Below are 16,542 nucleotides of genomic sequence, written 5' to 3' on the forward strand. Positions count from 1 at the left end.
TCTAGACCAGAATGCATTGTGATGCACGTTACTCTAGACCAGAACCCATTGTGATGCACTTTACTCTAGACCAGAACCCATTGTGATGCACTTTACTCTAGACCAGAATCCATTGTGATGCACTTTACTCTAGACTAGAAGCCATTGTGATGCACTTTACTTTAGACTAGAAGCCACTGTGATGCACTTTACTCTACACTAGAAACCATTGTGATGCACTTTACTCTAGACTAGAACCCATTGTGATGCACTTTACTCTAGACTAGAATCCATTGTGATACACTTTACTCTAGACTAGAAGCCACTGTGATGCACTTTAATCTAGACCAGAATCCATTGTGATGCACTTTACTCTAGACCAGAATCCATTGTGATGCATTTTACTCTAGACTAGAAGCCACTGTGATGCACTTTACTCTAGACCAGAATCCATTGTGATGCACTTTACTCTAGACTAGAAGCCATTGTGATGCACTTTACTCTAGACCAGAATCCATTGTGATGCATTTTACTCTAGACTAGAAGCCACTGTGATACACTTTACTCTAGACCAGAATCCATTGTGATGCACTTTACTCTAGACCAGAATCCATTGTGATGCATTTTACTCTAGACTAGAAGCCACTGTGATGCACTTTACTCTAGACCAGAATCCATTGTGACGACTAGGGGGTGATTATGTCTGGTTTTTAACTTTTGCATTGTGCTTTATGCTGCCTGTTGCTGTGTTGCTCTTGGACTGTGAAATAATATTGCCCTCTGGGATACTAATAAAGTTGAACTGAACTGAACTGAACTGAACTGAACAGAACAGACTGAGAGAACATTTGGTTTCGGATGAATAAAACAGGCAAGAGGATGGGGAGAATCTCCCAGTGCCCCCTGCGTTCATCCAATAGATGACACATTTGGCACATCTTGCTCCTCCAACACACACACACATGCACACACACACATGCACACGCATTAAAAATTGCCGGTGCCCCTTCAGTTCTCTCTCTCTCTCTCTGCCCCACCCCCTCTGCTGTGAGCGTGAAGGAGGAAACAGAACATTTGCCACTGGGCCTTGGGGACTTTAAATCTCAGCTCCAGAATGCAGGGTGTAGGAGGTGGGAGGGAGGGAGGGAGGGAGGGAGGGAGGGAGGGAGGGAGGGAGGGAGGGAGGGAGGGAGGGAGGGAGGGGGGTGCGGATTAGAAAGAGCCGTCACGATGTTATTTAATCTCCCCGGTCGGCAAGTGAGCCCGCGTGGCCCTGATGCACCTTATCACCTCCTGATCACCTGCGAAGAGGGGATTTGGCCCCCAGACGCCACACCGCTGCCGTCGCCGCGGAAACAGCTCAAAATATCTCCCCGGCAGGGCCGGCCCTCGCCAGCCGGCTGCTCAAATCCGGCGCGCTCAGCCGGGGGAAGGGGGGCGTGGCGAGGTCGGTCTCGGATGATTTCCCCTTGCTTTGCTCCTTTCCCTCAGCATTGACCTCCCCACTTATCCCCGGCTAGAGCCCAAATGTGTGCCCCCTGTCCTTTCCCCCTCCTCCCTACTGTCCCCGCTCTCTCCCTCTCTGTGCTTCCATGTCCCCCCCCCCTCCTCCCTACTGTCCCCGCTCTCTCTCCCTCTCTGCTTCCATGTCGTCGTCCCCCCTCCCCCACTGCCCCCTGCCCCCCCCCCCCCCCCCCCCCCCGCCGCCGCTGAGAGCCAAAGACCCGGAAATCGTTCAATTGCACAAGCCATCTCAGGAGCCTGTCTCGCTTCAACCACCCACCCCCACCCCCCCACCATCTCCTCCTTCCCTCCCTCCCTCCCCCCGAGTGCATTCCAGCATGACAAACCACATGGGATTTCAGTAGTTCTTTAAAGCCCTCTGCCTCTGGGAACCACTCTCCTCCATGCGACATTTTAGTATTCCAGGGAATACGTGACTGGGGAAGTAACCAACGATGCTATATTTCTCTCCCCTCCTTTTCCAGAAGGATGTGATTTTCCGTCGACGCTTTGCAGCGGGGTATGAGAGATAGGAGAATAACACTAACAGGTGATCGTCACTGATCACAGATTGATTTTTCTTTCTTTTTTTTCTCTCTCTCCGTTGAACGGTTTATTTAACATGAAAGGTTTAAAAAATATATATATAATAATAATAAAAAAAAGAAACTCTTTGGTTTCTTCGTTCACATCAAAACCTTTCCGTCAGAATAATTTTTCTGAAGTCCTTTTTTTATTTTAACACATAAAAGCATCACAACAACAATATACAAATTCTTAGTAATCTTTAAAACCAAAACACATTTACACATGCAACAATAGGGTTTTAAGACAATGAGTAACTTATTGAATAATTTTGTTTTTGGAATGTGTTAATTCTTAGCTTCAGCTCAACAGACTACTGCAGGAAGTGCTGGTAGTGTACTCTGCAGGAGAAAGGTCCAGACTACCCCTTTAGTTCCAGAACAACCAGGTATGTCAGATATGTATACTGTACTGAATGCTTTAACATAACCTACAATTCCTTTACTGGTATTACTCCCTACCTTTTAGACAGTTTGTGTACAATCTCTAGCGTCCCCGTCCCCCCCAAAAAACAAACAAAAACAAAATACATTAAAACAATTTAAAATAAAAGATAAAGGATGGTCCCAATGACCTTTGCAGATACATTAAAAGCTCATTTTATCATCTTTGAGAGAAGGCTTGTCTAGCCTGCGACGGTCTGGCGCTGCTGTTTACAATGAAATGATGCTCCTTTTGACTTTATACAAAGTGCAACTCGCCACACAAGACAATGTGCCCTGCTCAGTCGTAAACGAGTTGACCAAAATGAGATAAGCACCAAATAAACCGTACAAAAAACCAACCTGTACCGTCCTCTTAACGCCGGGTTTCTTTGAGATACATCACACATCAGCAGAGACGCTGGTACATTTCCCCCTTGGCCACAGAAATGAGTTGCAGATGAAACAAAAGACAGAAGTGGGTGAAGGTAATTCAGCTTCGATACAGTCATTTAAAAGTGAACCGAAATTAAAGGGTGCAGAATAATCAACAAAAGAGATTATTGCTCCAGACTACAGAGTGGGTCGTGTTCGTCATGATGTCGTCCGTCCTTGTGGCCATCTTCTGGGTTCTTAACGGATTCAGTATGATTGCATGATTGTCTATTGAGTCCTTTACATAAGATCGGCTGTAAACTCGATAAACAGCCGTGACACTGAAAACACATTCATAGACACCAAAAATATACATTATGATACTGTCAAAAGGTACAATAATTACACAGAAAAGGAAATTACAGAGTTAAACCAACACCATAATGTTTTCATTTATCTTTTCTCCCCCGCCTTTCTCCTCGGCCTTCTCCTCCTCCTCTCCAAATCTGATGGGTCGGGGTGGGGGGGGTCGGGGTTGGGAGGGGAGGGGGGGTTTGGGGGTCGGGTTCTGTGAACCCCACAAGTGCTTCTGGTAGAGTCAGAGTTCCACCTGTCCTCCTGTCGTACGGGCCGGCCGTGGTGGTTTTGGACGCTCTAAAAGAACCACCGGAACGCCTCGCCGGTGTTGACTGGTGTCCTCTGTAGGGAGACACAAAAGGGGAGACACGTTTTAATTTACAAGAATTCAAGGTCATGAATTTTCTCATGATTAAAGCAAGGAGAAGAAATGTATAGCTGATGAGGAAAAAACTTAAAATATTGCCGCTGGCGGTGCCTGGGCAATATGAGGTTGCCTTACGTTAAAAAACAAAACCGAAGGGCATTTAAAAACTGCCGTCATCCGCAACCTCAAACCCCAGTGCAGTATTTCATCAAAGAGCAAAGCCAAGGTGAAACACATCCACCTCCCACCCACACAACCAAATAATCATTACACCGGATGAAATATTCAATACAAACTCCCAAGAAGCAACAATGAGGCATTTAATTACTGCGAGCTCCAGCCGCAGTGAGGAGGAACAGCGCATCATTTCAATTTGAGGCTACGCCAGCACCCCTCCCCCATTCTCCCCCCAAAACCCCCTACGCTAGAGTGACAGCCTCTCCTTTTGGAAACTCATTTGGCAGTCAAAAACATAGAATACTGAAGTCTCCCACCAATCCCCATGACCAATTAGCAAGTTTTTTGATTATTTTCGTCTGCCGTTAACGGGGGGACGGGGGGACGGGGGGGGCGGGGGGGACGGTGCATGATCACAACCCAAATCGCTTTAGTCTGAGAGGAGGAAAATTTTACATTTTATAACAAGTGTCATCTGTGACTCTTTTCAAAAAGTGAGCTGATGAGTGTCTCAAGCTGATGAGTGTCTCAGATGAGTGTCTCTGATGAGTGTCTCTGATGAGTGTCTCAAGCTGATGAGTGTCTCATATGAGTGTCTCTGGTGAGCAGGGAGCGAAATTAAAGCCCGCCAAGCGCCATTGGCGGGCAGATTTTCCGTTTGGCGGGTGGGACTGAGAGGTCTGTCCGCCATGTGGCGGGCAACGAAACAGTCATGTGAAAACCGATCGAATAACATGATCCAATTCTTAGCGGAGTTCTCACTCGCTGTCAAGCACAGAGACATGCAACGCGCTGCTCCTCCCTCCTACAGCCCCTCCCAACCCCATGTAAACAGAGAGGCTAGAGTCTAACGTTAGCTACCGTTACAAAATGACCCAGTCAACTATTCACTTTTAGTTTAATACTGAGGCATTGTCCGTTATCTAGCCGGCTAGCTACTGATAGCTCCCGATATCAACAAATGCTCCAGCAAGTCTAGTAGTGCATAATACCTCCGTTGGATAGGTAGCTACCTAGTACACGTTAGCTCCAGTAGGGTCCAGCTGCAGCGCTGGAGAATCCTTGCTGGAGCTGGAGGCTACAGTATAGGGCCAGCTGCAGCGCCGGAGAATCCTTGCTGGAGCTGGAGGCTACTTGAGTATACACACAGACAGTGGAGCTGTTTGCAGATAGCGAGAATTTTGACTTGTTGCGTGGTGGCGATGTCTCGCAGATAATACAACTACAAGTATGATTATATAATATATATATTTTATAAAAAAAAGAAAAATAAAAAAAATTGGCTGGTAAGAAATATGCTTGGCGGATAGATTTTTCTCATCTACCAGCCACTGGCCGGTGAGTCAAAAAGTTAATTTCGCTCCCTGCTGGTGAGTGTCTCAAGCTGATGAGTGTCTCAGATGAGTGTCTCAAGCTGATGAGTATCTCAGATGAGTGTCTCAAGCTGATGAGTGTCTCAGATGAGTGTCTCAAGCTGATGAGTGTCTCAGATGAGTGTCTCAAGCTGATGAGTGTCTCTGATGAGTGTCTCTGATGAGTGTCTCTGATGAGTGTCTCAGATGAGTGTCTCAAGCTGATGAGTGTCTCAGGCTGATGAGTGTCTCAGATGAGTGTCTCAAGCTGATGAGTGTCTCAGATGAGTGTCTCAAGCTGATGAGTGTCTCAAGCTGATGAGTGTCTCAAGCTGATGAGTGTCTCAAGCTGATGAGTGTCTCAGATGAGTGTCTCTGATGAGTGTCTCAGATGAGTGTCTCAAGCTGATGAGTGTCTCAGATGAGTGTCTCAGATGAGTGTCTCAGGCTGAAGAGTGTCTCAGGCTGAAGAGTGTCTCTGATGAGTGTCTCTGATGAGTGTCTCTGATGAGTGTCTCAAGCTGATGAGTGTCTCAAGCTGATGAGTGTCTGATGAGTGTCTCAGGCTGATGAGTGTATCAAGCTGATGAGTGTCTCAAGCTGATGAGTGTCTCAAGCTGATGAGTGTCTCAGATGAGTGTCTCAAGCTGATGAGTGTCTCAGATGAGTGTCTCAAGCTGATGAGTGTCTCAGATGAGTGTCTCAAGCTGATGAGTGTCTCAAGCTGATGAGTGTCTCAAGCTGATGAGTGTCTCAGATGAGTGTCTCAAGCCGATGAGTGTCTCAGATGAGTGTCTCAAGCTGATGAGTGTCTCAGGCTGAAGAGTGTCTCAAGCTAATGAGTGTCTCAAGCTGATGAGTGTCTCAAGCTGATGAGTGTCTCAGATGAGTGTCTCAAGCTGATGAGTGTCTCAGATGAGTGTCTCAAGCCGATGAGTGTCTCAGATGAGTGTCTCAAGCTGATGAGTGTCTCAAGCTGATGAGTGTCTCAGGCTGATGAGTGTCTCAGGCTGAAGAGTGTCTCTGATGAGTGTCTCTGATGAGTGTCTCTGATGAGTGTCTCTGATGAGTGTCTCAAGCTGATGAGTGTTCCTGATGAGTGTCTCGTCTGAGTGTCTCAGGCTGATGAGTGACAGGCTGTCTAATGCAGCTAAAAAGATCTTGGTGAAAAAAGATAGGCCCATATAGAGTTTACAAAATTTGCAGCAGTGGCACTAGACATGTTTTTTTTAACTTAATGACGTGATGTTTTTTTTAAGCTTGGAAAATTGTGTTATGAAACTTGAGATTACAAGGAATCCGTTGATACCAATCACTTCATGCTAACATACCCAGAAAGAGGTTAAATAGGGCTACAAGATTTACAGATAATTATTATAATTCTGCTATATTGTATATTACACAGGTTAGCAATATTTTGTCTGGCTAAAAGCTTTATTTAGGCTAACGTTAGCCAGTGCAAAACTAGGTGTCACCAGCCAGCTAAGCTAGCTAGCTAATATAGCTAACATTAGTGAACCTATCTTCAGCAATTTTGTGTCTCATTGTTATAATTCAATTGTTGTATTTTATCAAAATTATATTAGCACTATATCGGTCATTGGCTGCCCTGCTCTCTCAATATCGGTATTGGCATTGGCTATTGAAAAACCCCATATTGGTCGACCACTTGACTCAAGTATCACAACACACCGCGATATACAGTACATGATACACACCCCCACAACGACATGTGACCCGGGCCGGCCAATAGTAATCATTATGGTATCTTCTTTCAGAGTCCCTGAGGCAAAACCCCCAGTCACATTCACTGCAAGCCTAATCATCTCACCGAATTGGCCTGTTAAACCATTATAAGCCAACAGTCATTACCCACACTAAATAAACAAACAAACTAGCAGAGTGCAAAATGATGTCTGGTTTATAATAGGCTTAAACAAAGCAAAGGCGAGACCAGGGATACTCTAAGATCTTAGTTCAGGAGCCACTTTTACAAACTGACAGCTAAGTGGAGTGAAGTACTGTATATGGTTGAGGAGGTAAATCAAAATTAATGTATGATCAGTGCAGCCTTCCAGCTATGAGTTAGATAAATGTATATTAACTATATGGTATATGGACCCCTTACAATGGGACATTTTGATAGAATATAGTTGCAATGAACAGAATATTTTTCGACATTTAGAATTGTGCTAACATACCATTACAGAGAAACTGAAGGACAAATGTATATAAAGGTGTCTGGTGTAATAACTTCAAAATGTCAAGGTGAGACTGAAAGAAAAGCATGTCACATTACAATATATTTTTCATCCAGAGGGTGACGGAAGCCTTTCACAGGGGCACAAGTGAAGTGGTCCCAGTGCTGGACAGTGGAGTATCATTGGTTTAAATATATTGTAAGGCTGCCACGTCACCGACGGGTGCTTGCTAATCACGGGATTCTTTAAAACCTTGATCTCCAACCTTTGTCAATAAAGTTGTACATGTTTTAATTGATTGTTATCCTTACTTGTCTTATTGTTACGATTTTATTATGCCGTGTGATTTTATATGCCTTTTTTAGCTTAACTCTGTATGTACACTCGGCGTGACTGTAGATGAGGGAAACCTCATTTGCCTTTAGAGTTTAAATAAAGGTTTGAAATTAAATGAAATGAGATGTCATAATTTTAAGGATTGTTTGCTGCTTTGAGCGCCACAAGCCGAGTGACATTCAGCTCCATTTTATTGGAGTGATGGCAGATATCTCCAAAACTAGACAAATCACACCAAAATGATCTGGAAGGATATATAGCACTCCGGGTGAGGGGGACATTTTTTTTAATTAAATAACTTTTTATTTTGGGTGAACTGCCCCCTAAGTGAGTAGAGCAAGGCATAAAATCATAGGCTTCCATTAATACTAGATTCAATTTAGTAATGAAAATACACACCAAGTTAAAAAGAACAGCATACACTAGATTTAGATCTAGTGTTATTAATACTATGAAGAGGTGCCTGCCCCTGTGATTTGTTACTCCTGTTCAGTGCTTTTACCACCATGTTCACCATAGGCTGGTATGTTGTGCCACACATACTGTATACAGTTAATCCTAATACCCAGCAGGTGTCCAAAAGACACAACAGAGGTATAACATTGTGTCGGCTACATATGCCAACCTTGGACAGAACTTGACCAATCATTCCAAATGCCGTTCAGCCACAATGCTAATGTTAATTGAAAATCAGCAATAAGCCATTAAATGGTAAATGGCTGCATTTATATATCGCCTTTATCCAAAGTGCTTTACAATTTGTTCCTCACATTTTACCCGTTCACCCACACATTCACACACCGATGGCAGAGGCAACCATACAAGGTGCCAACCTGCACATTGGGAGCAATTAGGGGTTATGTGTTTTGCTCAGGGATACTTCGACACGCTGCCCGGGAGAAGCGGGAATCGAACCGGGAACCCCTCGATTACCAGACGACTGCTCTACTTCCTGAGCCACTAAGCAACAACTGGAAAGCTTAAAAATGATCATATTTATTCCCTGCTAAACGAGAAAAAAACAGCTCGCTCTGTTGCGTCTTGCTCTGTTGATTGGTTGGTCCACAAAAGTGTCCCTGTCCTCTAGCGGTTAGCCTCACCTAAGAGGCTGAAATGTGGCATGGAGGTCAAGTGTGTGTGTGTGTGTGTGTGTGTGTGTGTGTGTGTGTGTGTGTGTGTGTGTGTGTGTGTGTGTGTGTGTGTGTGTGTGTGTGTGTGTGTGTGTGTGTGTGTGTGTGTGTGTGTGTGTGTGTGTGTGTGTGTGTGTGTGTGAGGATGCACGTGTGTGTGTGTGTGTGTGTGTGTGTGTGTGTGTGTGTGTGTGTGTGTGTGTGTGTGTGTGTGTAGGATGCACGTGTGTGTGTGTGTGTGTGTGTGTGTGTGTGTGTGTGTGTGTGTGTGTGTGTGTGTGTGTGTGTGTGTGTGTGTGTGTGTGTGTGTGTGTGTGTGTGTGTGTGTGTGTGTGTGCACGGTAGCACCTATTGCGGATTTACACTTGTTTTTAACGAGAAATTCAAACGAGTTATTTGCAATTCTATACAGTCACCCTAGGCTACTATAGAGACTACAGTTACCATAATGCAGTGGCGGAAGAAGTACACAGAAGTTCCTTCACTAAAGTAGAAACACTGTAAATGAGTACTCTGGTAAAAGGCCTCCATTCAAATGATATGTAAGTAAAAGTAGAGAAGTATTTCTATAGTATCTAAAGTAAAAGTAGGCATTCTAAACGCCCCAGATTACGTCTATCTCTACTTTACCTACCATATGACCGAGGAGGCCTGAAATGCCCAAATATCCAATGGTATTACTGGGCAGCACAATTGCGGACGATCATGTTTTACTTCTCATCGGAGAATCCCCCTGCTTGGATCCATTCAGAATCCTGCTCTGTTAAACCGAGCTTACCCTTGCACCTGTATTTGTATTCTGGAGACCGTAAATATCTGAAGAAAAATACAGACAACCCCATTATTTTAAACATGATAGATGTGTGGTTTGACACACTCAAATATTTGAATATAAATACATCCCGATCCAGGTTCAGTCCTATTTGGGGCAATGCCAATTTTAAATCAGGGCAAAACGATAGTGGATTTAAAGTATGGGCTGAAAAGGGGTTAAGGAAAGTGCAAGACGTATACAGGGAGGAGGATGAAGTATTCATGTCCTTTGCGGAAATATCTACAAAATATGATATTCTGAAACATCACTTTTTTTTAAATATCTTCAGCTAAGGAGTTTTATATCATCTCAGAACCATTCATTGGATATACCGAACATTTCCATCTTAGAGGTAGCAGTCACTAGACACTGTTATGGTAAAGGTCTAATTTCAATGCTATACGACTTATTTGTATCTGGTTCAGATGAATCATCTGAATCAAAACTGAATCAATGGAACGAAGACATAGAGGAGGAAATATCTTTAGAAGAATGGAGCGTGGCATGTAAAGAGGCACAGAGTCAGACAGTCAGTAGCAACCTAAAACTTATACAATATAAATGGCTGATGCGTACATATATAACTCCTGTTAAATTGCATAAGTTTAATGATAATATTCCAGATACTTGTATTAAGTGTAGTGAGGAAAGGGGGACACTGTTCCACTGCATATGGGAATGTGTGAAAGTGAAAACCTTCTGGCAAGATGTTATTGATCTGATCGATCAAATTTTATCAAAGAAGTTGCCATTGAATCCCAAGCTATTTATTCTTGGTTTATATCCTACCACCCCACATCTACAACGCAAAGAGTTTAGATTTATAGATATGTGCATATTACAAGCAAAACGTGTAATAGCTCTTAATTGGAAAAATGTTGATGGACCAAGAATTGGTATGTGGATTAAAGAAATGGCTTCAAATATGTCAATGGAAAAGATGGTGTATATTGTTAGACGTAAACAAAACATTTTTGATAATGCTTGGGGACCATTTGTGTACTTCTTAAAGCATAATATGAATGTTGGGAACTTGCTTCAACAAGAACAGGATTAGGGGGAGTACTGTGGGACAACTCTTATTATTGTGTAAAAACGACAAGAAACACCCTTTACTTAATGTGTAAAACATTTTGGTTGTATTATTATTTATTTATGTTTAATTTTAATTTTTTATTATTTAAATCTGTATCCTTCCTGTGTGAACCTGTTTTTGAAGTTAATTATTATTTTGTGTGGGGTGGGGTTAGGGGAGGGAGAAAGGGGTGAACATGTTTGCTGAATATACTGCTCTGCTGATATACATGTTGTAATTTGCAAACTAAAACCCAATAAATATATTGTTAAAGTAGGCATTCTACATGACTTTTGTATCCCAGTGCTTGGGAGCATTCAACCCTCGATCCATTGACCTATACAGGTGATGTTAAAGTGATAACTGATGGTGCAGTTATGCTGCTCTGATGAAAGATTGTGTTAAAGTGGTATATGGTCCAGTTATGCTGCTCTGATTAAAGGTTATGCTAAAGTGGTATGTGGTCCAGTTATGCTGCTCTGATTACATCATCTTGAAGTTGACAGGCTTCAAAATGTGAAAGTACATTAACTTTTAGTTTTCTATGCAAAATATTTTTCTTCAAAGTAACTAGTAACTGGTTCAGATAAATGTAGTGGAGTAAAAGTATTTAAAGTTCTCTAAAATGACAATACTCACGTAATGTACAAGTAGTTACATTCCACCACTGCCATAATGCAACTTGTTTGTTTACTTTCTCTTATCCGTTAAGTGCCAAAAGTAAAATGAAAAGGTTTGTTAAAGGAAACAATCGCTGTGATGTGCCATTGAAATGTGAGTGAAAAATAACTTTTTCCATCTTCTTCCCTTTGTTCCTGAGTGTAGCCTGCTGCACAGATAATAACGAATGCAATAACCATTACATTTTGTTGCATTTTTATTATCCATATATTTATTTTCTTATATCTATTCCTAAAAAAGTGTCATCATTTGTCATTGACCCATCACTGACCCATCCTGCTCCGGACTGACACAAATTCCATCCAACGAAATATTGTCAGTGATTCAATTCTAAAACAAAACCAATCCATCTTCCTGTCTCCAATCATGTGAAACTTTCTTTCCATTAGTCCTGAGCGACTGAGTGAGGCCAACATCAATGTCACTGTCCATTTAGCTTTTTCTAATCTTTTGCTGTAATATTCAAATCAAGTTGAATCCAATTTAAATTTAAATCCCACCCAAACAAAACTCACTCATGCCGCCATTTTGTGGGGGTTAAGCTCCGGGCAGCATTCGCGGATTGGTGCATGTTAGCTACTACTGTCAAGTTGCCTCTAAAGTCCAAAGCACACGGCAGGCGAGCGACGTCGCCCGGCGATGCGATCGGCTGTTGCTCGCTTAGCACCCCACACCAGACACGACCGTTCAGGTAATATAATAAGCTATATGTGTCGCTCTGTTTAGCTGGGGGTGTTGCTTCCCCCCGGGAGATATGGGAGGACGGACCGGATGTTAGGGTGTCGTGAAGCGAGCGTATTAGCAGGTAGCTGTGTTGTGCATTACAAGGGAAGTTTTACCCTGTAAAACCCATATTGAGCTGGAATTAAACCACCATATAAATTACGAATAAAACCTCTCCTCGATACAATAAAAAGTATAAAAACATCTAAGTAGGTGCATTGTGCCGCATTGTCAATGTATTAGTTAACACATTCAGAGCCGGCCGGATATGACCAAATTAGGGCTTGTATGCCAGCACTTTAATCAATGGGAGGACGGGGAAATTTGCGAGTTCTTAAAATATATCTTAAATTATGGCTGTTGTGAAGGGCCAGATTAAACCGAATATATATATTTATTTATATATATATATTTAATTGTATTTGTATATTCTCTAATATTCCCTGATATCCCTTGTATATTCCTTGTACAATATGCATTGAATATCCATTCTAGCCTACTGAACATCCCATAATAGTCTCCATTCTACTATTGGTCGAGACCTTGGTGCCAGGCTGCCATACCCCTCAGACCCAGTTCAAACGTGCCGCTCCACATGTACGAACAAGTCCTAGTTCCGCGTAGGAATCTGACTACCGCACCACTAATGGGACTATTTGTTCATAGTGCGTATATATACTGCGCTACTAAAGTAGGACTTTCTTTTCAGTCCAGTTTCTTACCCTCCAATAGAGTCACAGACGTAAAGCCTCCCCGCGACGCCACGTGTGGGAGTAAGGCCAAGTTCGCCTACCATCGGTATTGAGACATCGTGTATATTAATATTTGAATAGTCATATTTGGCACTATATCGTCGAGTTGGACGTAGTCTATTAAGCTAATAATAGTCTGTTAATATATAGTGCTTCGTGCGGTGAGAATACTACCGTAGTCAGTACCCCATCGTTTCGGGCAGAGAACTGGCTGCTTACCCAGGGTGGTTGACCCCACGTGAAGCTGCACCCGAGGAGCCCCAGAGCCGACGAGCGAGTGGACCTGTATACCGGATTATTCTACCGACGACAGCCCGCCTTCCCAGGCACGGATTATGCTTTGTACACATTGATTATTCCATGGATAAAGACCCCCGACACTGCCGTGTGTTGGAACCCCCCCCCCTGGAGAGGACGCAAGGTGAGGAGACGCTCTGCAAGACGAGGTCGCTTCACGTCTCTCCTCCGTGGACCGGATGACGCCGGCCCACAAAGAGTCCACCTGCTTTCATCTGTGGTCCAAGGATCGCCGGCGCATTGAACGGCACTACAGTGGGTTCACCTGGGATACCCTTGGCCGGATGAGGCAGTCGGATTCTACCCCCCCCCCCTTCCTACTCCTGTCGGCTTACAAGCGACCGGATTAACCCCCTCTAGTGTATCCAGTATATAATCATTAAAGTATCATTGCTGTTATTCCTTAAACTATTCCAGGTCGTATATGTACCACCTGCGCCTTCAGAGATTGGACATTCTCTATTGATATACCGACGAATACTCTTGCCATAAAAGTGCATACTAATTCCATTCATAAATGTGATTGATTTGATTAAGTGCTTGCTCTACACACCATCGCTGTGTAGAAATAAAGACCTATTTCTAATTCGTACATTTGTGTTGGATCCGTTTCATCTACGTGACAGTGTTCATCATAATATATTTATACCGTGTACTGGGTGGCCGAATATTAAGTACAAAGGTAGTGGTAGTAAGTATCATATCTAGTAATACAGTCAGGGAATTGTACCCCTCAGTTACAATTGGTCCTTCGAGCCGGATGGTAATTAGTGTAATATTAATATAGTGTTATTAATATTGAAATGGCCTATGATGAACACTCCACGAAACGATCCTCCTAACCAACGCCCGCAGCGCGAACGACGGCTCCCTCAGTACTTAGAGGCCTACGCTGTCAGTCAACAACCTAGTCTTCTACTAACAGTAAACGCGGTAAAACTAGAAAGTAAAAGTATGTCTAACCCCAACGCCCAGACTACCCCGACCATAGAGGCCCCTACGGGCTCTAATGTAACTGACCAAGTTCACGGTGGGGACCAGTGGGAACCAGACATGACTTCACACCCCGCCAGTACTGAAGAAGTAGTCCCCGATGAGTCCCGGGAGGAATACAACGCTACCGAGAGAGAACTCGGCACGGAAGAAGACGGGGAGAGCACCGTGGAGATAGAGCTCCAAGGCTCCGCAAGGAGTACCCCGAGGGAAGGCTCCCCTATACAACTGCCTTCTCCCAGCGAGGCAGAGAGGACCCTACAGCAGGCCTTCCTCATCAGCCTGAACGCCGCTGCTGAACGCGACCGACTGCAGATCCAGCAGCGAAGCGAACACGAGCAGATACGTCTAGAAATAAGACGCATTCAGATGGAAGAGAATGTGGCCCGAGAACGAGCCGGTGCTCAACGGGACGCAGCGCGCGACAGACAGCAGTCGCAACTAATAGAACAGCTGATCAGACGGACAACACCCTCTCCCTCCGCCAGAGGCTCCAGGAACTCGTCTAGACACACCTCCAGGGCGGCATCCCCTAGCCGAGTAAACAACCCTGAACTTGACCAACAGACGAGGTCTATACCCCCCACAGACCACCTCCCCCCACCGGTCCAAGCGAGACCTAGCAACCGGGAAGGAGCAGCATATCCTGTGGAGAGGCTAAACCAGAGACTACAAGCACTGGATGACCTAACTGAAGACGAAGAGGAAGAGGAGGAGAACCACGCCCGAAGACAGCACAGTACTCTACCGGACCAGGAGGTCCGGTACAGCCCAGGCTATACTCCCGCGGAGCTGCGCTACAGACCCCCGACTCTATACACGGGTGAGCACGACGCACGACCCGCACCGAGGAACAGCACCTGGACAAGCGGGCCATGGTACACTGCCGGTACCAGCCCATACCAAGGAGCGGGAGGAGACTCGCCTAGGAGGCCTCTCCCCCAACGCTCGCCGATGTATCCACAGTCAGCGTCATACATTGGCACGCCTATGGTACCCGACTTCACCCAAGAGAACCGGGCCCAGTATACAGAACTCCGCATGTGTCTGGAGACCATGTTGGTGGATGTATTGGATGAACGCCACAAATACGCCATCCTACTGAAGCACTTAAAGGTGCCCCGCGCACATAATATAGCGCTCGCCTACGCGACTTCCACCACCCCATACACAGCAGCGCTGGTAGCATTGGACCAGAGGTATGGGCGCATATGGGATTACGTGATCCAGGAGATCCGACACATCGACCGCTTACCCCCAGCAATAGACAATCGAGCACTGGACGACCTGTCCATCAGAGTGCAGTCCCTGGTAGGGATGTTGGGAGCGCAAAGAGAGAAGGGGAGGCATGAACTTTACGCCAACTCAAATGTGGAAAGGATTCTGGAGAAGCTGCCGCCCGCTCGTCAGGAGCGCTTTAGGCGGCAGAGGGACCACAGAGACCCGAATGGCCCCGAACCGAACCTCCTCGATCTAGCAGACTTCCTGGCGAGAGAAGTCAGCAGCCTACGGCTAGATACATTCGGACGGAGCACCCCTGGCTCCAGAGAAGGAACCAGACGACTAAATGATGGAAGAAGATCGGTGACCGTGATGCACCAATCGGAGTCAGTACCGAGCAGCAGGAGCCACAGTACCCCCTCCAGAACGGAGAAGTGGAAGATAGTGTGCCCCTACTGTGAGAAAGAACACTGGCTAGCGCAATGTGACTCCTTCCCCAAGCTGAACGCGGAGGAAGCAAGTCAATGGATAAAGTCCAACAAGCGCTGCTTTCGCTGTGCGCGCTCACACATGGCGGCCGAATGCCGCTTAAAGAAAAGGTGCACCAAGTGCGATGGAGCCCATCTGGACATACTTCACGACAGTAACAGACGGCGCCCTTCACCCGCACCATCCAGCCGCAAAGCGAGCGTCATGTACATCGATCCCGTCAGCAGCAGTGGAGCCCGAGTACTCCTAAAAGTAGTGCGTGTGACACTAAGCTACCAGAATAAAGTCCTGGACACTTACGCCGTCCTCGATGACGGGTCAGAGAAGACCCTGCTGCTCGCCTCCGCTGCGGCCCAGCTAGGGCTGCGGGGAAGCGAAACCCAAATGACAATTCGGACAATAAGACGAGATTTGAAGACGATAAAGGGCGAGAATGTCTCATTCTCTATCGCAGCAAGCGGCCAGCCTGAGCGACGGTACCAGATTGCAGACGCTTTCACCAGCCAAGAAATAGGACTGTCGCGGTACACATACCCCGTCGCCAAGCTGATGGAGAAATATGTACATCTGCGCAAGTTACCGATCCCGCTCATAGACAATGCTATGCCGACCCTGTTGATAGGCTCCGACCATGCAGACCTCATTGTCCCGATAGACCGGGTTCATACCGGACACCGAGGCTGTCCTGCAGCAGTCGAGACCCGTTTGGGATG

At 45.3% G+C, this 16,542-nt stretch overlaps 1 protein-coding gene across 1 annotated transcript in view; it reads right to left on the bottom strand.

Annotated features, from left to right (window-relative positions):
• Positions 1 to 3,471: 3,471 nt before the first annotated feature.
• cxxc4 (CXXC finger 4) overlaps positions 3,472 to 16,542 on the bottom strand; it is a 68,428-nt gene continuing 55,357 nt past the window's right edge. Inside the window, exon 2 of the mRNA XM_084318686.1 lies at positions 3,472 to 3,563. Coding sequence (XP_084174812.1) covers positions 3,519 to 3,563 — 45 coding nt within the window. The 3' untranslated portion in view covers positions 3,472 to 3,518. The remainder of the gene's footprint in view (positions 3,564 to 16,542) is intronic.

Source organism: Notolepis coatsorum (assembly GCF_963971535.1).
Source record: "Notolepis coatsorum genome assembly, chromosome: 7".
NCBI classification, from domain to species: Eukaryota; Metazoa; Chordata; class Actinopteri; order Aulopiformes; family Paralepididae; genus Notolepis; species Notolepis coatsorum.